The sequence below is a fragment of the Hipposideros armiger genome, unplaced genomic scaffold (assembly GCF_001890085.2).
Source record: "Hipposideros armiger isolate ML-2016 unplaced genomic scaffold, ASM189008v1 scaffold_502, whole genome shotgun sequence".
NCBI classification, from domain to species: domain Eukaryota; kingdom Metazoa; phylum Chordata; class Mammalia; order Chiroptera; family Hipposideridae; genus Hipposideros; species Hipposideros armiger.
Genome location: NW_017731852.1, coordinates 1,262,214 through 1,286,586, shown reverse-complemented (window position 1 = coordinate 1,286,586; position 24,373 = coordinate 1,262,214). Strand labels below are relative to the sequence as shown.

The 24,373-nt window shown below is 47.9% G+C and overlaps 1 protein-coding gene across 1 annotated transcript in view; it reads left to right on the top strand.

The window, feature by feature from the left end:
• ARHGEF18 (Rho/Rac guanine nucleotide exchange factor 18) overlaps positions 1-24,373 on the top strand; it is a 92,892-nt gene that overhangs the window by 19,197 nt on the left and 49,322 nt on the right. Inside the window, exons 6-10 of the mRNA XM_019667652.1 lie at positions 605-662; positions 1,024-1,068; positions 1,571-1,648; positions 2,692-2,794; positions 2,931-3,072. Coding sequence (XP_019523197.1) covers positions 605-662; positions 1,024-1,068; positions 1,571-1,648; positions 2,692-2,794; positions 2,931-3,072 — 426 coding nt within the window. The remainder of the gene's footprint in view (positions 1-604; positions 663-1,023; positions 1,069-1,570; positions 1,649-2,691; positions 2,795-2,930; positions 3,073-24,373) is intronic.

Genomic DNA, 24,373 nt, shown 5'->3' with positions numbered 1-24,373 from the left:
GCTGGGCCCCAGAGAAGGGCAAGGAGCTGGGGGAGGGGGCTTAGGGTCTCCTGGGGCTCCTGGGGGGGTAGCTCAAGGGAGGGGGTCCTCCAACATCTGCAACACCCTCTTCCCCCTGGGCCTAGAGCCAGGGCGCACTGCACCATTGCAATGACCTGCCCAGGGTTCTCTCTTCTCTTTCTGACTCTGTCTCTTTCTTTATCTCCTTGTCTGTCTTTAAACCTCTGTCCTAAGAGCATGTGTCTCACTGGTGTCAGACAGACCTGCAGACTAAACCCAAATCTATGACTTTCTAGAGAGTCTCAGCCACCACACAGCTTTCTCTATAAAAATGGAACGATGAGTGTATCCCCTTAGGGCCACTTGGGGGTTCACTGAACACACACATGCAAAGCACTTAGCATATTGTAAGCACTTGTGAGCAGCTCAGGACACCTCCACCCCTGGCTCTCTGCCCTGTTTGTGCCTCTCCTGCCGAGAGTGGCAGACCTCCTCCGGACTGTCTCCAGCTCTACAGAGGTGGGCCGGGGGGGTCCATTGCACAGCTGGTCCTGCTCCACAGCTCCCTCATGACTGTGCCTCCTGGGGTGGGGACTGCTTCCAGGACTAGAGCCCCCCATACTGGAGTGCATGGAAAAGGACCACGTGGAGTCGAATCATGTGTGAGTGTCTACCCCGCGGTGGAGAAGGGACCCCAGCGGACAGGCAAGGGGTCAGGGGTGGGGGGGTGGGGGGGAGAGGGGAGCGGTGCAGGTTGTAGCGTTGCTAGCAGTGAGTGACTGGGGCCAGTCACAGTCCCTCCCAGTCCCCCTATAACCTTGGTCTTCTCTCCCACACCATCCTTCTCCCAGGGGAGGGACCCAGGTCCCTGGGAAAGGCTCTGACACAGCAACAGGAGAGGGGTTGGGGCTCCTGGTTAGGGTCTGCATCAGGACCCAGGGCTTGGTGGGATGATCCCAAATCATCTTGAGAAGTATGTCTGTAATTTGGGGCAACTCTGGGCTGTTTTTAATCCCCCCTCAGGCTGATTGTCCAGCAGGTGCTGCAAGAACTTCGACAGTACCATGGGTAAGTGGGAAGAGGGACAGGTGTGGGGAACAGGGGTGAGAGGACAGATGTGGGGACAGGTAGGGGAGTGGACATGTATGGCGAACAGGTGTTGGAAATAGACTGTAGAGAAGACAGGGAGAAATGGGTACAGGAGAGGTAGGAGAAGGGACCAGTGAGGAAAAGGACAGGGGACATCAGCTAGGGAGGTGCAAGCTGCCACTAGCCCATGAGGTACCGCTGTACAAATGAGAACAGGTGCCTCTTTCTCAGATAGTGCCCTCTGTTAGGAAATCTCCCTGACACTCTGATTTTGTTCCACCAAGACGTGTCACTGCCCTCTGCTGGAACACCGCCCCAATGACCACGCGCACAAGCCCACATATGGAGGAAGGGTGGGCTCTCAGACATGGCACCTGGAGCACAGCTATATCCACAGAAGCCCTGAGGGAGAGGGGCAGGAAGGGGCAGCTGGGGGGTGGGGGGCTGCTGCCCCAGGTGTCTGTTCTCTCTGGTCCTGCAGGGCTCGGCAGAGGGCTCGATTGTCGGTCAGCCCCGGAGGAGCCCATTCAAACCTCACCTGGTTTGAGTTCCTGTCTGAGTAAGTTGGCAGAGCTGCTGCAAGATGGGAGCTGTGGGTGGGCGGGCGGCACTGGATTTAAACAAGCGGTTTACCAGCAGCCCTCTGTGCCTGGCTCTGAGCTGTGGGCAGAAGCTGCAGCCCCCATCCTCTCACTAGAGCCACCAAAGCCAACAGTGGGGGTGGCAAATGTGCCCGGGGTAGGGGTGGGGGAGGCACCTCACACACCCTGAAAGGGCAGAGGAAGGCTACCTGGAGGAGGTGACAGCTTGAGCTGGGTTCCAGTGAAAGAGCAGGAGTTTGCCAATATGTGGAGATAAGGATGGAAGAAAGAAAACAGTGCTTTCTGGGGGAACTGCAGGGCGCCTAGGAAATGGTGTCAGGGTGGAGCTGGGAGGAGGGACTGTGAGGGAAGTCAGCAGAGGCTGCAAAGCTAAGAAGCACAGCTCTCTTGTGACTGATAATGGTGAGCACAGCTAGGGCTGGAGGCGGGTGGGGGGGTGCAGACGGGAGGTGTGGAATCTCCTTCCAGGGGACAGATTCTCCCAGGGCTGGATTTGTTTGTTGCTGACTTAATTAGTATTTATTAAATGAGGCTGTGTCTGTGATCCAGGAGAGGCGTGAAGGTGATCTGGGGCTGAAGTGTTGGTGGGGTGGGGGCGGGGTAAGGAGAATCAAATTTGAGAGATATCCCACAGGAAAAATGGGCAGGATTTATAGGCTGATTAGATATGGGGGGAGGGTTAATCTGAGGGAGGAGGTAGAGATGGACAGAGCCAAGGTTTCCAGCCCAGGTACATCAAGGGATCTCAAGCTTGAGGCCATGTCCATGTCCCACTGCAAACCCAGTCCCTGAGATTCCAGGAACTTTGCAAACAGTTGCAAATGTCTGTCGGGTGAGAGAAAGAAGGAGAGAGTTGGGGACTATACAGAAGGGGTGAAACAGGACGAGGAGGCCAGAAGGAGATGGATCCCAGGTAGATTCCAGGAGCGATAGGCAGGATTGGCTAAGCAGAGCCCTCTGGGCCTGCTGCCCCCTCCTCATTGATCTTTCCACCCCTTAGGAGCGAGGATGGTTCCAGAAAGATGGAGAGGAGTGACAGGGGCACCGGGGTGAAGCGCAGACTCAGCTCCCTCCGCAGCCGGGTCACCAGGCAGAAGGAAAAGGTCAGAGGGCTGGGTCTGAGGGTGAAGACCCTCTCCCATCCCCAGCTTGTCAGGGTGCCCCTGGCCCCAGAGCCATGTGATTCACGGCAGATCTGGATACACAGGGCATTCTAACTCCCAACTCTGTCCCCCACAGGGGAAGAGCCCAGTGCATCTAAAGGACAAAGGTCAGGATGCTCGAGAGAGGAAGGAATGTGTCAATGGCCACCAGCTGGCACAAGGAACCTTCTCCAGCCACTCCAACTGCCCCCTGTGTGGCGAACCCTTTCTGAGCTCTGGTAAGTCTGGTAGCCCAGCCTGTCCCCCTGGATGGCAGCCGTTTTCTCTCCTTTACTTCCTCTAAATCGCTCTCGTGGCCTCCTTGCTCTTTGCATTCTTGTCCCATTTCACCCTTGCCAAGAGCGGGCTGACCTAAGCACCCTGAAGAGCACCAGGTCCCTAAGGGAAGGGACCATTTGGTTAGATTACAGCCTGCAAAGTTCCCTTTAAGTTTCAGCAATTGTCATTGCAAAGATCCTCTTGTAAAACACAGACTCAGTAAGTGTATTAGTTAGCTAGGGATGTGTAACACAACATGGGCAGCTTAAACAACAGAAACGTACTGTCTCACAGTTCTGGAGAAATCTGAGATCAAGTTGTGGGCAGGGCCGGGCTCCCTCTGCAGGCGCTGGGGGAGGGTCCACTTCAGGATACTCTCCTGGCTTCTGGTAGTTCCTTGGCCTCTGGCAGCAGAAGTCCAGTCTTCACAGTGCATCCTCCCTCTGTGCGTGTCTGTGTCCCAATTTGCCCTTTTAATAAGGACGCCAGTCATGTTGCATTAGGGGCCCACCCTACTCCAGTGTGACCTCATCTGAACTATGTCAGCAATGACCCTATTTCCAAGTAAGGCCACCTCCTGAGATAATGGGGGTATTAGGACTGCAACCTATGGATTGGGGAAGGGAAACACAATTCACCCCATAACAGGCAGCTTCATGTCTACCAGAGCTCTCCAGGGAATAATGGTACGGATCTCTGCTTGGAAAAGAGTACTGGGTTCAAGAGGCCCTAGAGGGAAATGACTCTGGTCTTTTCTGGCATTTAGAATTCTGTCTTTTTTAAAATGAGCTCCACTTTGTAGGGAGGCAGAGGAGGAGGTGGCCATCGCATATCAGAAAGCATGTGTGTGCAGGCTGTAGCGAGAATTCAGACTGTGGACTGTGGCAGGCAGGATTCAGGCTGTTGCAGGGTCCGCCACCTCAGCACTATTGTGCAGGGCTGTTCTGTGCATTGCAGGATTCCTGGCCTCCACGCACTAGATGCCAATAGCCCCCCTCCCATAACATGACTCCAGACGCAGCCAAATGTCCCTTGGGGAGCAGGATTGTCCCGGTGAGGGTCAGTGGGCTAATGAGATACAGAACGGGAGGGAGGGTTGACTGTACGGCGAGAGCTACACCTCCACCCATGGGGCAGGTGCCTCCCCATGACCTGAGCCACAAGTTTTGCACTTCTTTCCTTTCCTGGCTTCATATGCGGGCATTTTCCTTCTTCCTCATTCCTGCCTTTTTCCAGAGTGCCATTTTCACAGATGTAGGGCTGTGGGTGTCCTGCTAGTGGCTGCTGTTATCAGGAGTGTCCCATTTTGAACTTTTCTCTCCATCAGACAAGTTCCAACCTGCTTTGAACACACAAGCTGTCTTCAGCAGGGGCTTGCATGGGCTTTGCAAAGTGCAAAGTGCTCTGACAACTCAGTGTCTTGAAGTCCTTTTTTTTTGTTTTAAGTTCTTTAAGCAGCAGGTGACTTCCTGATTCTGCTGACTTCCTGTGCTCTTCTGGGGGATCTGAGGTCTGGATACAGGGGGGCTTCCTGGGGGGCCAGGATCAAGCCTCTGGAACCCTATCTTGGGTATCTAATTCAAGGGGCAAGCGAGAGGTTGGCAGAAAGAAGGGTGAGGCCAAAGATCTAGAACCAGCCATAGATGGTACATAAGTTGAGTGGCTGCTTTCATGCTACAACGGCGACATGGAGCATTTTGCATCATGATCTCAAAGATTAAAATATTTACTGTAGGACTCAACAGAAAATGTTTGCTGACCCCTGAGCTAGCTTACCCTGCAGCAAGGAAGACCCAAGCAAGTGACTTACCAGAGCCAGCAGATCAATAAACCCTTTACTTATATGACCTTGAAAGATGAGGGTTCCAACAGGGACAAATTTTCCTGTACGTCACTTGGCAATCACAGAAGACTTTGCATAAATAATAAGAATAATGGTTGACAATACACCGCTGAGACTTACAACATCCCAAACACCATGTGCTTTAAATGGATTTCCTCCTTAGCCATCACAACAGCCCTCTAAGATAGGCACTGTAGTTCTCCTTTCTACAGATGAGGGAACTGAGGCCCAATGGAGCTAAGTTCTCGTCCAAGGTCACACATTCAGGCTTCAAGCTCAGAGCCCAAGTCCTTGATCGTCAATGTACTGCTACATCACACCATTTGATATTTTAAAATAATAACAAAATAATCTTTTAAATTTTTTTTGGTTGTACCAAAAGTAAAATTTTATATTTTAAAAGGAAATAAATACCTCAATTTTTTTAAAAAAGAAAGAAAGAAAGAAAACAAAAAAAATGGAGAAAAATTAAATTACAGATGCATGAAAAACAAAAGTTTAGTACACAAAGACATTTTGTGGTTTGATGCGCTTACTGTCAATATTTGGGGCCAATTTTTAAGGTTTTCCCATGAAAATGGCGTTAATAATAGCTCTGTACACTAATATTCAAAATAGCAGGAAAGTGAAAAACACTTTATACCATATTTTCACAAACTGTTCTAAAGACAGCAGACTCTCAGTTGTTTTTCCTTTGCTTTAAAATAAGCTATCAGAAATTCTAAACCAGGCAAAAATTGCCTGGATCATATATAAGCATTCAGATTGCATAAATGTTTTGCAATGAGTCCATGCCTTCTATAAAAGTCTAAAATAGCTAAGGGGAGACTAGAGTTTATTTTCAAACTCTATGACTGGCTTCCTATAATCTCTTATCCGTAGACTTACTGGCAAAATACCAGATATTAAGGATGAGATTTAATTCTTTGGTGTAATCATGACACTGTAATTGATTGCTTTCCGTGGCTAGCATAAACCATTGAGTAACCAAGTCTAGAATACAGTGCAAGAGAGACAGGAGCCATAACTTAATGTTTTGTTTTGCTACAGGAAAAATCAACACTAATTATGTACTCTAGAGAAATGAACACCTATTTAGAGATTTTAACATGATAGCAAACCAGGAGGTCAAACTTCAAAATGACTTCAAACTATAAAATGACTTATAATTTAGAGCTGGAATATTTTGCTGCATTTTGGTAATATACCCTAATTTAGAGTACATAACTATCTGAGGACTCTTAACACCATCCTGGCACAACAGACTCACTCTTCCTACCCCTCCCCTGAGGAGAGAGCTCCTCTTTTCCCCTAAACTTTTAATTTTAGATTTACAGAAAAGTACAAAGAAAGGAGAGAGGGTCCCCGCATAGCTTTCATCCAGCTTCCCCTAATGCTAACATCTTATATGACCACAGTACATTGGTCACAGTTTAGAAGCCAACACTGGTACGATTGTATTCACCAGACTCCGCACTTCATTCAGATTTCACCAGGTTGGTTTTGTTTTGTTTTTTCATTAGGGTTCTCTTTCAACTCAGGATACTACATTATCTTTAATCATCCTGGCTCTCCCATCTCTCTGGTCTGTGACATTTCTTCAGTCTCTCCTTATTGTTCATGACCTTGACAGCCTTGAGAAGTATTAGCCAGGTGTCTTCTACAGTGTCTCCCAATCTAAGGGTGTCTGATGTTTTCTCATGAGACAGGTGTTATGGGTTTGAGAAACCTTCGTCTCATCATATTAGGGGGCAACTGCTATGGAAATGACATCCCTGGGGATGTTCAGTTTCACCACCTGGTTAAGGTAACACCTGCCAGGTTACTATTTTTCTCTCCCTACTATGCTCTTTAGAAGCGAGTCACTCAATCAGGTCTACTCTCAGGATGGTAGGAAGGAAGCTCCGTCTCCTGGAGATATCATTTGATTTTCAGGACAATCCTTTGCGATCAGGGAAGATTTGACTTTGTGTAAAAAAAATGATGTGGGTAGCACTTAACATGGTGCCTGGTACATATATGGGCAGGAGGAGCATCTATCATCATCATCATCATCATCATTATTCTTACGTGTTGTTATTGTTGGGGCAAAGCTAGCACCTGAATCATAGACCCTAACCCTGGGCTATGACCACAGCCACCACACCTGTCTAAGGAGGCACGTGAGGCCAGAACAGCTGTGTCTCACTCCCAACAGGCTAAGAGCTTGCACTTCCTGCATATAACTCGCCACAAGCCTACTTACTGTCAGAGGTATTCAAAGCCACGTGTCATGGTCTGTCCCCTAGAGAAAACAGCCCCACAGGAAGTTAAACAGAACAGTGAATGAGTCACTCTCCAGGCAATTATGGAAGGTGGGTCTCCAGGGTAAAGCTGACATGCTTTCCCAGAGACCAGCCCTGCTACAGGAACACCATTGCAGACAGTCTTGTTCCTGGCCTTGACCTTTGAGGCCCTTCATGGTCTCACCCTGCCTACCCCTCCACCCTTCTCTCTTACTATTCAGCCACCCAGGCTCCAAGGCCCAGATGCCCTAAAGTTTTGTGGCTCCCCCTTGCACATCACCTGAGCCTTGCTCATTCAGCACTGTTCCTGGAACTCCCTGGGCCACCTAACTCTTACTCACCCTTTAAAGCCCAAGAAGCCTCTAATAGGTGACTGTATAAATGTCTCAGTGTCTTGTAGGTCAGTTGCTGTCAGCCAAGGGCCATTTTGCCCCCCGGGGACATTTGGCAATGTCTGGAGATATTTTTGGTTGTCAGGACTGGGGGTGCTACTTACATCTAGTGAGTAGAGGCCCGGGATGTTGTGTAACATCCTCCAATGCACAAGACAGCCCCCCACCTCAGATAATTATCCAGCCCAATGGTCAATAATGCCAAGGCTGGGAAATGCTACCTTAGACTTAAGCTCGCTGTGTCTCCTTAGCTCTCAGCAGAGTTCCTGGCCCATGATGAGGACTGAATATATGAAGAATGGTTGGGTGGTGAAAGAAAGACCAGAGATACCTCTCCTTCTTGCCAGCCTCCTTTAAAAAGTCAGTTTCCACATTCAGGGGAGAATTGTGTCACCTGAAGGCTTCTATAACCAAGGTGGCTATAGAAATAAGGATCGTGTCACTCTTCCTGCGTAAAATCTCCAATGGCTTCCATTGCCTTTGGGATAAAGTCCAAAAGTCATAGCAATTCAGAGAGTGAACATTTACGGATCCATTGAGACCTCAAAAGAACCTGTATTGGGGCTTCTGACTCAATCATGGTGGGGTGTCTGATGAAGCATGTGCTTGCACTTCTGGATTCTCCGGTTCCCTGGACATCCTCCTTCTCTTGACCATAAAGGCTGGACTCAAACGAGGGTAGGTCACTTGGGGACTCCGGCCCCGCCCTGTTTCTGAACGGTGGGCTCTTGATCACAGATTGTGCGTGTTTTGAATTGAGTTTGGTTTGAGGAGATTTTGGCTTGGTAAACCAGGTTGAACCTTGGGTGAGAGGTACTTGGCTCCTCTCCTGGTTAGTGCCCAATGGCCCCAACTGTGGGGGACCTAGACTGGACAAGCAGCCTCAGGGCTGGGATGTCTTGTGGTATTTGAGGAGGTGCTGACACTGGAAGAGGCACCTGGCAGGCCTACAGGTGTCTAAGAACATCTGTGTGGCGGCGTCCAGCATGTGTTTCAGACTCTGAACACCTGCTTGGGGGTATCTGATCACATCTGTATTGGGGATATCTGGTTTGTGTTTTAAGAATACCTAAAATTCCTGTGTAGGGTCTCTGATATGTTTCTGGGTGTCAAAGCCAGATGGCTCTTGGGTGAAGGTGTCCGGTACTTTGGGATATTTGGCATGTTTTCCAGATTCTGAATGTTAGTATTGGGATATCTAACAGACTTACATGGGGTGCCTGACAGCATGTTTTGGGTTGCTGATAGCACCCGCCTGGGTGTCTGGCATGTGTTTGGGATATCTGGCGGTACTTATGTTGGGATGTCTGGGCCCACCTGAGAGGTATATAACTAATTTGTCCCAGACTTTTAGTTAGTGCTACTTGTAGTCTACACTGCCCGTTCTTCACAAGTGACGTATCTGTTTTCTCCATTTCTTGTACCCTTCCCTCTCAGACTTCTTGCCCCCAGACTCACCCCCAACAACGGGAGCCCGTTGACATCCCCTCTAGGCACCCCCGATCCCAGCCCAAGCGTCCTCCCCACCCAAAATACCGCACCCCCTCCCCGCTAATCACCGAGGCTCCCGTTAACTCCCCAAAAGCCCCCCAACCCTGCTGACCCGCCCCTCAAGGATCGCCCTCATTCTCATCACAAGTACTCTCCCTAGTCAGTCTCCGCGCCCCCAACAAGGCCGGGCGGGCAGATGCTCCCTCCCCGCCACTAGGGGTTCAGCCTGAAGCAAAGTTTGGGGACTCACCTGCCCGCGAGGCCCCACCCCTTCGTGGGCCACACCCACTGACCCGCCCTCCGGGGCGGGGCCGCGCTGCGTAACTTTCCTGTGCGGCTTCCCGCTTCCGGCTCCGCGCTGCGGGTGGCTGTGGATCTGCAGAGGCCGGGCGGCAGAAACGGTGGCGAGCGGCCTGCGGGGAACCCGGCCGAGGTGAGGGCGGTGGGGCAGGCCCGAGGAGAACGGGACTAGGGAGGGAGACCTTGGGCCTCAGGAAGGCGCCATCGGGCCCTGGGGGCACCCTCCTGCGCAGGACCCCCAGGGCTGCCTCGGCCTCAGGCAGGGCCCCTGTGGACCCCTCCAAGCCGGCGGGGGGTCCTGCAGCTCAGACTGCCCCTTCAGTGCATGGGCGCTCTGTTTGGCCAATGCAGAGGTGAAGGCGATGCCCGCCGGCCCCGTGCGAGCCCCAGCCCTCGAACGGTGCAACCTCCCCTCGATCAGCAGGGAAAGGTCCTCGGGTTCCAGGTTCAGGGACACCTGGGGCTGGAATCGGGAATGTACTAATAATCATAACAATAACCAGCACCGTGGTACTTCAGTCATCCGTGGAGAGCTTACTTTGAAGTAGACGTCCTCTGCCAGTGAGCGTTTGGATGACAAAACCCACAAAGTGTGGGTGTACTTTGGGTCTTCTTACTCCGCTTACCAGTTTCTTTCTTGCGGAAAAATTTAGATGGTGCGGTGCAGCTTCCATTGCAAGCAGAAATGAGAGGGCCTTGGTCCTTGCACGGTTTGTTGTAGCTGACTTCCCTTGTCTTTTTCACCTGTTGCTTTGTTGGGATGGAAGTGGTTGGCAGAAGAGATGGCTGGCCCAGAGGGTAAAAAGTTTTCTTGAAGTTTTACCACCGAAGTAAAGAACACGATACCCTTCCGCTTCCCCCGCTTTGCCTTGTTGAGGTAGAGTGGAACTCCAGCCCGGAGCGTTGAAGGACCCTTCTCTTCTGGTTGACCTAGAGAGAGTTCGGGATAAGCCCCATGGCCAAGGGCGGTTTGGGGGGTGATTTTGCAGGTGAATGATTAATCCTGGAGCTGTATGGAGAAGTGTCAAAAGCATAGGCATGAGTGTCAAATCAGATCTGGGTTCTGGTCCGAGTTTCCACCATGTATTGGCCATGTAACCTCGCTAAGCTTCAGTCTCCTCACCTTTAAACCGGGAATAAGGATTGGTTGGGGATTTGATGAGATAATGTGTAAGGTGCATAGCAGAGCGCCTGGCAAATGGTGATTGCTCAATAAATGTTACATATTTTGTGGATGTGTGCATGCCCTGTATTTTTAGATTGACATTCCAGTTAACAAAGAGTCTGGAAAATTTGAGCAGCTTGGTTGTTTGGACTGGGTCAGATTTTACACTTTATCAAGAATTTGCAGTTTTTATGGGTCTAGCCCTTTTGAGAGAGAAAAAAAGTTGTTTTAAAGAGTAGAAGAGCATTCAGCCAGAAGGCCTAATAAATTTTGTTCTTGTAAATGTACTTTGTTTTACTTTTCATTAGCTTATTTCACTTTTAACTGGCATACGTTAGAGAAAGCGATTCTAGGATTCTGTTCTCTCTTTTCTCTTTTTTTTAAGCTGACTTGTGAATGCCCCCACTTTGAAAGCTGCAGAGGCACCTACATTGTTTCTGGCATAAGCTGCGGTATAATTTTCATTCTTGTCACATAGTAGCAATTATGGCCCTGTAGCCGTTTGCCTTGTCACCAGCCCCTGGGACTAGGGCTGTGGTTACCAGCTCTGCCTCCCCGGGTGTTTACCTTCTACATGTTTAGCATATTTCTGATCCTTCAGTCAAGGTCTCCTTCATTCTTCCTCACTCATCCTGGGGCCTGTTTTCATTTCTTCAGATTCCGTCTATGACTTTTACAACAGTTTCATCACAGCTCTCTTAAATAATTTAAAGCCCAGGGAGAGCTTTAAGTAAGTTCAACCAATCATTGTTTCTTTGTTATTTGTTAAACTTTACTTTCCCCCTGAAAGCGACAAAGAGCTGCTGTGTTTTGAAAACCCTCTCCAGGTGCAAAACAATTCCAGTCACTGCTCTGGAGCTGCCTGTGGGATGTTTTTGAAGGAGGAATGTGGCTGATGGGGGAGAGAACAAGCTGATTAAAATAATGTCCTCCCTGAAATCTGGGACCCCTGCAGCTGTGCTCCTTTTTGTTGTTAAAATTGCCTTGGGTGTAAACTAAATTCAACTTGCTTCTCTTCTCTGCTTTTGTTCTTAGGTTCATAGTTTCCACTGAGTATAAAGTTGCAGTTGGTTATGTTCTAAGTAGCAAATACACTGATTTATATCATCTCTTGAAAAAAAGTATTCTGAAGGTTTAACTAAGTATACATTTAACACATTGTGAGTGGTTACATTTTAAACTCCTGTCACTCACTCTTTTTTTGATATAGCAGGTTTACTGAGATACAATTCCCGTACCATAAAACTCACCCTTGTAAGGTGTACCATTCCATGGTTTTTAGTATGTTCCCAGAGTTATGCAACTGTCACCACTATCTAATTCCAGAACATTTTATCACCTGGTCGTTCTTAGAGATAGGTTTCAGGAGGTGAGAAAGGCAAAACAGAGAGGTGGTCTAAGCAGGCTCTCCATCACAACATGGGATGGAGGGGGGAAGGATCACAACAAATTACTTGACCTGAATCCAGCAGGATCCTGCACACAAGGACAGTTCTGTGCTGTGTGTGGATAACTCTAATTTGCTGAGGTTAATTTGCAGAATGAAATTGAGTTTAGAAAGAATAAATCATAAAGTCATCCACCATAGGGGTTAGTGTACTTACTTGTCCCCTCACAAGAGTGAAGTGGATAGTGACTGAGTAGACACAGTCTAGAGCAAAATACTCAGCGTCGTTGGGCATCAGAAGCAGTAAGGGAGTTAGCTCTGTGGCATTCATAATGCCAGGTGATCGATGGCGGGTCCTTGTGACACTTTGCAGTATCCACTTGGGGACTTGAAGAATTTAAAGAGAGATGAGAAGATGGAAAAATTGAGACCCTCAACACTGCTGGTGGGACTGTTGAATGGTGCAGCCACTGTGGGAAATAGCCTGGCAGTTCCTCAAAAGTTTCAACATAGCATTACCATAAGATCCAGCAATTTCACTCCTAGGCACACATTACCTAAGAGAAATGAAAACATAGGTCCACAGAAAAACTGGTACACACGTGTTCATAGAGCATTATTCACAATAGCCAAAAGGTGCAAACAACCTGAATATCCATCAGCTGGTGAATGGATAAATAAAATGTGGTATATCCATGCAATGGAATATTATTCACCCACAAAAAGGAATAAGTCTCTGCTACACAGTACAACATAGATGAGCTTTGAAAATGCCACATATTGCCCGATTCCGTTTACATGAGATATCAAGAACAGGCAAATCCATAGAGACAAAAAGATTACTGCCTGGGGCTGGAGGGAGTGGGAAACAGAGTGACAGCTAAGAGGTGTGGAGTTTCTTTGGGGGATGTTAAAAATGTTCTAAAATTGATTGTGATGCTTGCTGTACAGCTGTGAATTGTAGACTTTAAAAGGGTGGATTGTGCAGTATGTGAATTGCAGCTCAATAAAGTTGTTACATAAGAGGGGGGAGGGGCAGGGCGAGAACTAGAAGCACAGTGGAAATGATTGTGGGTGTCGGACAGAATTGTAAGAAATGGTTTGACACTGGGAAGCTAGAGGCCAAGGGGTAAAGATCAGACAACCCTAAAGAAAAAGGGATAGCTCACCAACATAAATGGTATGGAGCTGGATTGTTGACATTAATAGATACGCCTTATCCTAAAGTCAAGTATAGACTCAGGTCCCTGCCAAATGCAGATGGTTACAAAGTCCTCTGTGCCATCCATTGTGATGGGTTAAGGCAGAGATGGGGGCTGGAATTTCCCTGTGCACATAGCCCAGGCATAGGCAGGAATGCCCTCTATGTCCTGAGGGGTGGAGGTTGGGCTGCACCCAGCAGCTGTTGGCACAGGGGGAACAGCATGCACGAAGGCTCAGAGTCAGGAAATATGCTGGTAATCAGATAGAGCTGAAATAGGCGTTTTATAGACTGAGGTGTTACCTTGGAGGACATTATGGCTATTCCCATCAGTGGGTGGAGGTTGACTTGGAAAGGGTGGAGGCTGGAGACAGGGAGGCCCGTTGGGAGGTGACTTGGATCTGAACAGTGTGGAAAGAGGTCAGACTTTAGATCTATTCAGAGGTAGATGTGTCGGGGCTTAGTTGACACTGTGGGAGAGATTGGTGTAGGTGACCCAGTAGAGGATGGGCCCCACGGGCATCAGCTACTTGAACTCTTCCTTGCACGTCATGGGTGCCCTGCAGCTAGTAGATGACCACTTTGGACTCCTCTCAAATTTATCTTGCATTGGAGAGAGGGAAAGCTGTTCCCTACCCTCGGATCAGGAGTCTCTTCCCCCCACCTCCACCCAAAGCCTTTCAGGGTTCAAGAACAATGAAGAGTAGCCTTTCCTGGGCCATCAGGGACCCAAGGGTGGTAGTGCTTTGGGATGGGGAGCAGGACAGAGGCTGGCTAACAAGGTTTAGAAAGCAGCCAGTGCCTGCTAGCCTTTGGGGGGTAGTGGGAGGAAGCGAGGCAGAGAACCTGGCAGCTAAATGATGCAGCATCTGTTAGAAATGAAAATGAAGCCAATCTGACAGGAGAGCAGTGAACTGGCTAATGTGCTTATTAGGAAGCAGAGGCGGAAGTCTCAGGGGGGTCTGACTCCTGTAAGCCCAGCAGTCTCCGCATCCCTGCAGTTCTGGGGCTTCTGTGTCCATTCCCAGCAGGCATCAGCCACCCTTATCCCCCCACAGCGCATTATGCATGGGAGTTGTGGCTTCACAGGCGGAGGGCCATCTGCCTCTCTCCTCTGTTCTGTAATCTGTAGTTGGCCTCTCCCACCACATTGGTCTTGTGAAACTGCATAACCAGTGTGGTTGGCAGAATAACAGCCCTCCAGAGACATCTACATCCTACCTGCCTAACCACCGAGAACTTCAAATGTGTGACCTCACGTGGCAAAAGGGACTTTGCAGGTCTGACTAGGTTAAGGATCTGGAGATGGGGAGATGATCCTGGGCTATCTGGGTGGCCCAGTGTCATCACAAGGGTTCTTATGAGAGGGAGGCAGAAGGGTCCGGGATGGAGGAGACGTGGTGATGGAAGCAGAGGTCAGAGAGAGGTTAGAAGATGTTATGATGCTGGCTTTGAAGGTAGAGGAAGGGGGCACAAGCCAAGAAACACAGGCACCTCTAGAAGCTGGAAGAGGCACTGAAGCACATTCTTTGTTTGTGGTAATTTGTTACAGCAGCCATAGGAAACTCATACACCCATTTTTGTCTCCATTGCTTGAAAGCTCACTTCTCATTTGATTTGGGAGCCCTCCCACCTGCCCCATCTCGCCTCCCCTTCCACGCCATTCCTTCTACCACAGTAGCTTCTGACACTCAAGGCTTTCCTTAGGATTTGGCCTGCCTCCAGCAGGCCATGGCCCCTCCTCTACATACTCACCCACACACACACACTCACACATACATTCACACACACAAACACACACATACACACCCATGAACACCGTGAACAGAAAGGTAGTAGCCGAGAGCTCAGGTCATTGGAGATGCTACTTAAACTCTCGAATCCTCAATTTCCTATATGTAAAATTAGAAGCATAAACAATGCTCCTTATTCATAGGGTTGTTATTGCTTGTAGAGCACCCAGCAGTGTTTGTATGTGTTCATTCGTTTGTTCATTCATTCATTCATTCAAGTGATTATTACCTGACACCTGCAGCGTACCAGGTAAAAAGGGTTGCAACCATGAACACAACTTAGCTCTTTTTTCTGTTTAAAAAATATAACTTCATTACTGACGTGCAAAATAAATATGTAAATACATAAATAAAAATAGTTTTTAAAATGAAATGCAGCTACAGTGATCTGCTCCAGAAATTTGAGGAACAATTATAAGTCACCTCTTGTAAATTTGTGCTTTTAAGTTTGTCATTAGCCCCACCTGGCCTATTGTCAGGCAGCAAAAACCTTCCTTTTGGTGTTTCTCCCTCTTCTAGAATATTCCAAAAGCTCCCATCAAAGGGGAAGGCCCTCCAGCTTCCCTGCTTGCTGGCGAAAGCCCTGCCGTCCACCGGGTTGGCTATTCTGCTGCTTTTTAAAACTGGGACATTGTAATTCACGTACCATAACATTCACCATTTTAAAGTGTACAATTTAGTGGGGTTTTTTAATATATTCACAGAGTTGTGCATCCATCACCACTGTCTAATTCCAGACCATTGTCACCACCCCCAAAGGAAGTCCCATGCCCTTTAGAGTCACTCCCCACTTCCCTGTCCCCAATCTTCTGGCAACAACTATTCTATTTCCTGTCTCTAGATTTACCTATTCTGGACAAATTCCTATAAGTGGAATCCTACAATATGTGACCTTTTGCATCTGGCTTCTTGTACTAATGTTTTCACAATATTTTCAAGGTTTATTCCCATGGTAGCCTGAATCTAGCTTTTTTTTTTTTTTTAAGATTTTATTGGGGAATTGGAGGAGGGAACAGTGTTGGGGAATCGGGGAAGGGGAACAGACAAGTTGCTGTCCTTTTGTTCTTCAGTCTAGCTGTGGAGGACGTTGTTTCACTGGCCCATGTTGGTATTATCTTCCCGGGTGAGGCAATCGCTTTCTGGCCATTGGACAGCCACTCATGGGGACTCACGGCAGCTCATGCTGCCTGCAGGGCGCTCACGCTGGCTGCCAGCCACTCACGGTAACTCATGGCAGCCCACTGCAGCCCCACTGCAGCCTATGCTGTCACCGGTTGCTCACGGCAGCCCAGCTCTAGGTCGAGCTGTTATTCACCATCTTAGCTGTAGAGGGCAGTGTCACTGGCCCTCATGTGGGATCCGAACCGGGGCCCTGCTGCTCAGAGCTGGCGTCCCAAGCCAGCTCTTAACCAACGCGCCATTCGGCCGGCCTAGCTATTTTCTTTTTAAATCTGTAACAACATGGGCATTAAAGGAACGGTGACGTGGGCATGTCAGAAGTGGGCACAGGCTGCCTGGGGGCAGTGTCCTGTTTCATCAGCTGGCCTGACCCAGCGTCCTCTAATGGTTGTTGATTAGTTTCCTGCCCTGGCTGCTTGCTTGAGGGGCATCTCGGCCACTGCCTCTGCTCTGGGTCCTACCTGCCTGTCCCATAAACACTTAGTGAATTGGACAACTGAAAATAAGCAGAAACAGAGTAAAGGTGACATCTGAAGGCCTTCTAGATAGGAAGACTAACCAAACACTGACTAGGGTCGCTTTTCGTTGGTCTGGAATGTTCACCTTGTAGTTGGGCCCAAGGTGGGGGCTTCTGGGACTATGTAGCGCCTTAGAGGAGTGTGTTTCGTTTTGACTGTGACAGGAATGAAAACTAATACTTTACACATAGTGGCCCCATTAGCGTTCATGCGCACGCTCACACACTCACAGTGGGATCCAAAGTTTTACACAACAGTACTCATCTTTATTACTCATGATAGACTCTGGTATTTTCTGTTCTATTTTATTTTGTGAGAAACTGTTTTCCCAACTCACAAATGTGCCGCAGGCTGTAATGTCAAAATGCTGCCTTGGGATCCCAGTACAGCATACAGTACGAAAATGTTTAGAAAAGGAGGAAGCACTTGGCAATACAATTAATAACTTTCACTTTCGAGGAACTGTGCTAGTTTCCTAGGGCTGCTGTAACAAATTACTACAAACTAGGCACCTTAAAATCACAGAAATGGATTCTCTCATTGTTCTAGCGGCAGAAGTCTGAGATCTAGGTGCCTGCAGGGCCGCACTCCCTCAGAAGGCTCTAGGACGGATCCTTCCTTACCTCTTCCAGCTTCTAGAAGGTGGCTGTAGGCATTCCTTGGCTTGTGGCTTCATCACTCCAGTCTCCCTACGTCTTCACTTGGCCTTTCCTCTGTGTGGTTGTGTCTCTCTGTCTCCTCCATACCTGTGTGTCTCTCTATGTCCAAATCTTTCTCCTTTCTCTTGTAAACACACCAGTTATTGGATCTAAGGCCCACCCTGACCCTAAATCCAGGATGACCTCATCTTTAGATCCTTAAGTACATCTGTAATTACATCTGCAAAGACCCTGTTTCCAAATAAGGACACATTCTGAGATTCTGGGGGACATGAACCCACCACAAGAACCTCCTATTTCTGGTGACTCGTAAAGGAGAACAAGTTTACAAGTTCCTAGTACTCATTTCTTAGATTCTTTTCAGCACATAGTTGTTTTCAGATATTTTAAAATTAAAGTAAGTGTTGAACTTGGGCTCGTTCTTGGGAACATGGTAAGTGAAGAGAGGAAAGGGGAGGTCTTAAGGACAACTATTGGGTTGTCGGAAAAGTCATGACGTATTTTTTATGTTTTTCGTTGCAAAAATGCATCATGACTTTTCCAACAACCCAATAGTTTCTTGCTTGAAAAACTTCTAAATCTGAATCCCCTGTGAATATAATTTGCTATAAAGTACGGTCACGTGCCGCTTAACGACAGGGATACGTTCTGAGAAATACGTCGGTAGGCGATTTCATCATTGTGCGAGCATCACAGAGTGCACTTATACAAACCTAGACAGTATAGCCACCTACACAGCGAGGCTGTATGGTACAGCCTGCTGCTCCTAGGCTACAGTCTGTACAGCATGTTACTGTACTGAATACTGTAGGCAGTTTTAACACAGTGGTATTTGGGTATATACATATAGAAAAGGTACAGTAAAAATATGGTACAAAAGATAAAAAATGGCACACCTGTATAGGGCACTTACCATGACTAGAGCTTGCGGGACTGGAAGTTGTTCTAGGTGGGTCAGTGAGTGAGTGGTGAGTGACTGTGAAGACCTGGGACATACTGTACATGACTGTAGACTTTATAAGCACTGTACACTTCGCTACACTAAATTTATAAAACAACATGAGATTAAATCAAGAGAAATGATGCAATCAAGAGACACAGTAAACAAGATGTGTGAGGCTGCTGCTGGCATAACAAACTTTTTATATAAGTAGAAAGCACACTCAAAAATAACAAAAAGTGTAGCATAGTAAATACATAAACCACTAGCATAGTTATTTATCATCATCATGTACTATGTACTGTACATAATTGTATGTGCTACTTTTATATGACTGACAGCGCAGTGTGTTTACACCAGCGTCACCACAAACACTTGAAGAACGCGTTGCACTGTGATGTTATGATGGCTACGACGTCACTAGGTGATAAGAATTTTTCAGTTCCATTATCATCTTATGGGACCACAGTTGTATACTTGGTCCTTTGTTAACTGAAATGTTATATGGCACATGACTATAAATAGATGCCTGGTATTACAATCTGTCAAATGTTTGGCTCTGTGCCTATATATAATATATTCCTTCCCCATGCAAGGAATACCACAAACTACCACTTTCACCAAATACAAAAGCCTTATAGATTTAGAGAGGGGAAAAAAAATGTTCTGACTGCCTAGCCTCGCACCTAGCTTATGTAAGTGCATGACATTGTTTCCTTCCCGACCTTGAGACATGAGATGTAAAATATATTCTAGCTCACACCTTTGCAGTTCTAAAAAGAATACTAATGAAGGTCTTTGCAAGGTTCTGGAATTTTCCTAAAGTAGGAGCGGGTTGCTGGCTTGCATTAATAGTTACAGCCAGGATACTTAGGATTGTGGGGATCTTGAGATACTCAGAAACCAACCTTGAACCTGTTTGCTACCAGCATAGGCTATTTCGGTGCTCTGGAATTCAGTAATGGCCTCACATAGTTAATCACTTCGCTGCTTCCTTTATTCCATTCCCTGCTAGTGTCTGGGATTAAATATGGGAGATTCCCATGAGCCCGCCGGCTGCATTTTGATTGTTGGGACTAGCCTCTCCCTACGCCCCCTTCCAGAACAAACCAATTAGATACAATAGACCAGGGATCATCAGACTTTTTCTGTAAAGAGCCAGATGGTAAATATTTGAGACTTTGCATACCACTCTATTGGCGGAAGCAGCCCCAGACAACACGGGGGTGGAGGGGAGAAGGCGTGGCTGTATTCCAGAAAACTTTATTTACCAAAAACCGCTGGCTGGCCCGTGGGCCAGTTCACCAATCCCTGCAGTAGACTCATGATTTTTACCATCCGGTTTCCAGTACCATGATTCCTCTTGAAAATTTGGTGAGGAACACGGGTGAAGGAGACAGGACTTCTCACAGGCGTGAGTTCCCACTGGGAATGAACTCCCTGCAGAGGGTCTTTCTAAGCCTCACGAACCCTGACACCATTTCAGTTGCCTTTTTACAGAAACGCAGCACCCTTGAATAATTTTCCAGGCCATTGAAAGCAAACAGGTTTTTTCTGGCATTGTCTGTGCATGTTTTTCTTTCCTGCCTTCCGTCTTTAACAGAATGCTTTTTATCTGCTGAAAGAGAAACCCACTGGCCTCTGTCAAGTGTTTGATTTCCTCTGCCCTCCTTAAAGCCACCTCTGCTAACATTTGCTGTTTATTTCCCCCATCAGAGGTTTTTAAAAATAGTAGTAATAAGGCCAGTTGGGGTTTTCTGGAAGATTTCAAATGTGTAGTAGCCACACCTGTATTAATCTTTTTAAAAATCATTTACTTGCATTAAAATGCTTTTCGGCCACATCGTCATTTTGATTTCTGTACAGTCAATTGAATTAACATAGTTCTGTTTGGATTTTTTTAATGCTTAAGAGGCCTGCTGCCCTTTCTGGCAAGGCCCCTGGGGCTGGAATTGTTTTGCTGGGACCCCTGCAGGTCAGCATCTGGCCTTGTACCCAAAGTCACCAGAAATACTTATTCATAAGGCAGATGCTTTTTTCTGGCTCTGAACTACCTGTGGATGATGTAGAAGGTGGCTCCTTCCTGACACCAGGAAATAGTGTGAAATTGAGCAGACAAGAGTGGGTGACCTCCAGGATAAGCCTGGGCAATGCAGGGAGCATCTCCACCCAATCCTTGGGCTTTCGCACGTTGTTTTTCACATATGTTAATAAGGAAGCAGAACCCCGAACTCCATTTTTATCAGCCACCTTCCAGTCTTGAGGTCACACCTCTGTCCTTCTGCCTAGATTTGCCCCTTTTCAACCTCACATCAAAAGGCTGTTTCCACTGGCGCTTGATGTCGTCCCTTAGGAGCAATTCTTACTGGGTCACTCGTGGCGGGGGGGGGGGGGGGGGGGGGAGTTCCAGGGACACGCCTACCTGGCCCCTTGTATGCTTGTTAAACTTGTTCATCATAATGACTCAAAACACCACATGGAGCGGGTTTGTCCCCATATTTCCATTAACCATCCTCGTTGATTGCTGATGGAGTTTTGAGCAGTGAGTGCTAAGAGGCAGAGGCAGGAACCTTCCAGGCCACTTGTAGAGCCCTGCGGCGTACCCTGTGTGTTGGAACAAGTCTCTTGATGAAGCTACTGGGTCCTGTCACTCAAGACACGTGTCAGTAAAGAAAGCGGAAAGTTCTTAAGGCCATGTCACATTTCCCTTCCATCATGGGGAATGTTAGGTTTGTGGGAGAAAATCTAAACCCACAGTGGTTGAGGAACAGCTGCTGTGAAGTTCAAGTCTCCTGCAGCACTAGTTGTACCTTTAAAAAAACAAACCATTTTGACAATTTTTAAGTGTGCATCCACACTGCTGTGCGTCCATCCCCACTGTCGTCTCCAGAACTTTCCATCTTCCCAAACTGATACTCCCCTCCTCTCCCCCAGCCCCTGGCACCACCATCTACTTCCTGTCTCGATGAATCTGACTCCTCTGGGGACCTCATATAAGGGGAATCATAGTGTTTGTCCTTCTGTGTCTGGCTTATTTCACTGAACATCATGTCCTCAGGGTTCATCCATGGTATAGTGTGTGTCAGAATTCCTTCCTTTTTTTTTTTTTAGCTGAGCCATCCTGCCGCCTGTTGGCAGCTCAGTGGCAGCTCAGCTCGGGCGGGCATTGAACTGCTGTTGCTCAGAGCTCACACTCTTGAGCTAGCTCTTAACCAACTGAGCCACTCGGCCAGCCCAGAATTCCTTCCGTTTTAAGGTTGAATTCTATTCCATTGTACACCAGGGTTATGTTCACCTTGTGGCTGTTGTGAATAATGCTGCTATGAACATGAGTGTACAGATATCTGTTTGAGTCCGTGCTTTCAGTTCTTTGGGGTAGATACTCAGAAGTGGAATTGCTGGATCATATGGTAATTCCGTGTTTGACTTTTTGAGGAACCACCAAAGTTTTCCACAATAGCTGCACCATTTTACATTCCCACCAGTGATTATATGAGGGTTCTTTCCATCCACCTCAATGCTTGTTATTTTCCATTTTTAAAAATTACACCATCCTAGTGGCATCTCATTGTAGTTTTGATTTGCATTTCCCTAATGATTTGTAAGAAGCATCTTTTCACGTGCTTATTGGCCATTTGTATGTCTTCTTTGGAGAAACGTCTATTCAAGCCCTTTGCCTGTTTTTGAATTGCATTGTTTATTGGTTGGTTGGTTGGTTGGTTGGTTTTTTTAAAGATTTTTATTGGGGAATTGGGGGGATGGGAACAGTGCTGGGGAATTGGGGGAAGGGGTACAGACAAGTTGCTGTCCTTTTGTTCTTCATTCTAGTTGTGGAGGACGTTGCTTCACTGGCCCAAGTTGGCACCATCATTGCGCTCTTCCCAGGCGAGGCAGATCAGTCGCCGGCTTCTGGACGGCCGCTCACTGCGGCTGCTAGCCGCTCACGCTGGCTGCTGGCTACACACGGCAGCCCATGGCAACCCACTGCCACAGGGGCTGCAGCCTACGCCGTCACCGGCAACTCATAGCAGCCCAGCTCCAGGTTGAGCTGTTGTTCAGCATCTTAGCTGTAGAGGGCAGTGTCACTGGCCCTCATATGTGGGATCCGAACTGGGGCCCTCTGGCATCCCAAGCCAGTTCTTAACCATCGCGCCACTCGGCCGCCCCAAGTTTGTTTTTTTTTTTTATCATCGAGTTCAAGTTGTAAGAGTTTCCCTCACTACTTGCATCTGACACAATAGGGTCTTACAAGAACTTCAAAGCAAGTCTCAGATACCCACAACCTTTGACATCTAAAGGCATACCACCAGAAAGCTGGTGTCCAGTGAGTGTGGTCCCAGGCCAGGGAAGGAAGCAAAATTGACATGGTACAGTCTCCCAATTAGAGATCAGCCCACGTGCTGTCATCCTCCTGTCACCCTGAAGAAGGGGGTTATTAAAGAGGCAGCTGCCATCATGAGCCTTAAAACCAGTGTGAATCACTGGGAAGTAATCGTGTCTCACCACCCTCACTTCCTCTTCTGGCAGACGGTAGAATGTCCAGTCCGGTAGGCGAGGGAAACAGGTGGGACCTGTGGAGGTGGAAGCCATAATCAGGTCTCCCACAATATTCTTGGGGGCAGGGAGAGAAGCCCACAGAGATATTAAGATAATTCTGAGCTACCTGTGGAGGTGGAAGCCATAATCAGGTCTCCCACAATATTCTTGGGGGCAGGGAGAGAAGCCCACAGAGATATTAAGATAATTCTGAGCTAATCATCCTTTAGCCAGGCTCACAACGAGTTGGATGAAAGTTCCCTGTGGGTGTTCATTAGTATACTAGTGTCATCTCAGAGGGAGACTACCCTGGGTTCCATCCTCTGCTCTGTCCTGACTGGCTGTTTACCAATAGTAATGATCAAAAATGTTTCCAGACTTTGCCAAATGTCCCCTAGGGGATAGAATCACCCCCAGATGAGAACCTCTGGTCTAAATAAGCAGCTACATAAATATAGGATGAGGAATTAGGACCTAATGACAGCCTATGAGAATACAACTTAGAGATTTCAGTTAATAATAATAATAATAATAATAGTTTGAGCCAGCCGTTATGATACAGCAGTCCTCCCCCTCTTCTCCCTCCCACTCCCACCTCCCCAAAAATGAATGGGCCAAGACCACTTGCAACAAAGCAGGGACCCTAAGGATGTCACCCCATTCAGTCCCCAGGCAGCTCTACAAAGCAGTCTCCCTGCCCCTGGGATCTCATCAGCTCCTTGGCTTCAGGTACCATCTTGTGCCCACATTTTCATCCCTCGTCTATACCTCTGTTCTGAGTGCCACACTCCCAAGTCCAGCTGCCCCCTGTGATCACCTTGAGTCTTCACGGGCAATTTAAGCTACTCCCATCTGAATTTGGACTCGCCACTTGTCCCCTCTCCCGGCCCGAATCAGCCCTTCCCTGGTCACCTGTGTTGGGTCCTGGCACCATCCACCCCCAGGCTCTTTCTTCCTACATCCACCTGCAGCTCCTTCCAGTTTGCTCCCCACACCGCAGCCACTGTTCCCCGAGATTATCTGATCTAATACCTGTGCATATGGCTTTCTGTGGCTTCAATGTCAAGGGTAAACTATGAACTCAGGGGCCTCTAAGGCCCGTGATGGAAACTCCATGCACAAGGAGTTCCCTCCAAGCTGCCCCATTCCTCCTGGCGTACCCCAGACCAGGCACTTTCCGAACACCCCCTCTCTCCCTCTCGCTTCCTTCTGCAAGCGCTGATTGAGCACCCGCCATGCACCAGGCCCTGTGCCAACAGTGAGCAGCACATGCAGTTTCCTCTCTAAGTAAACGTAATTACAGCCGACCCTCATTGTTTGTGGATTTGATATGAATGAGTCCACCTACTGACTAAAATTTCTCGGTAACCCCCAAATCAGCACAGTGCCTTCTTTGTGGTTCACTGACGCACACAGAGCGACAACACGGGAGTCTCCTGAGGTGCCCGTCCCCATCCTCGGTGGAACTGGGCCACTCTGCCTTCTTGTTTCTGAGCAAACTGTAAACAAGTGTCGTTTTTGCCATGTGTTTAGTGCCACTTTTCCTTTTTTTTTTTTTTTTTTTTTTTTTTT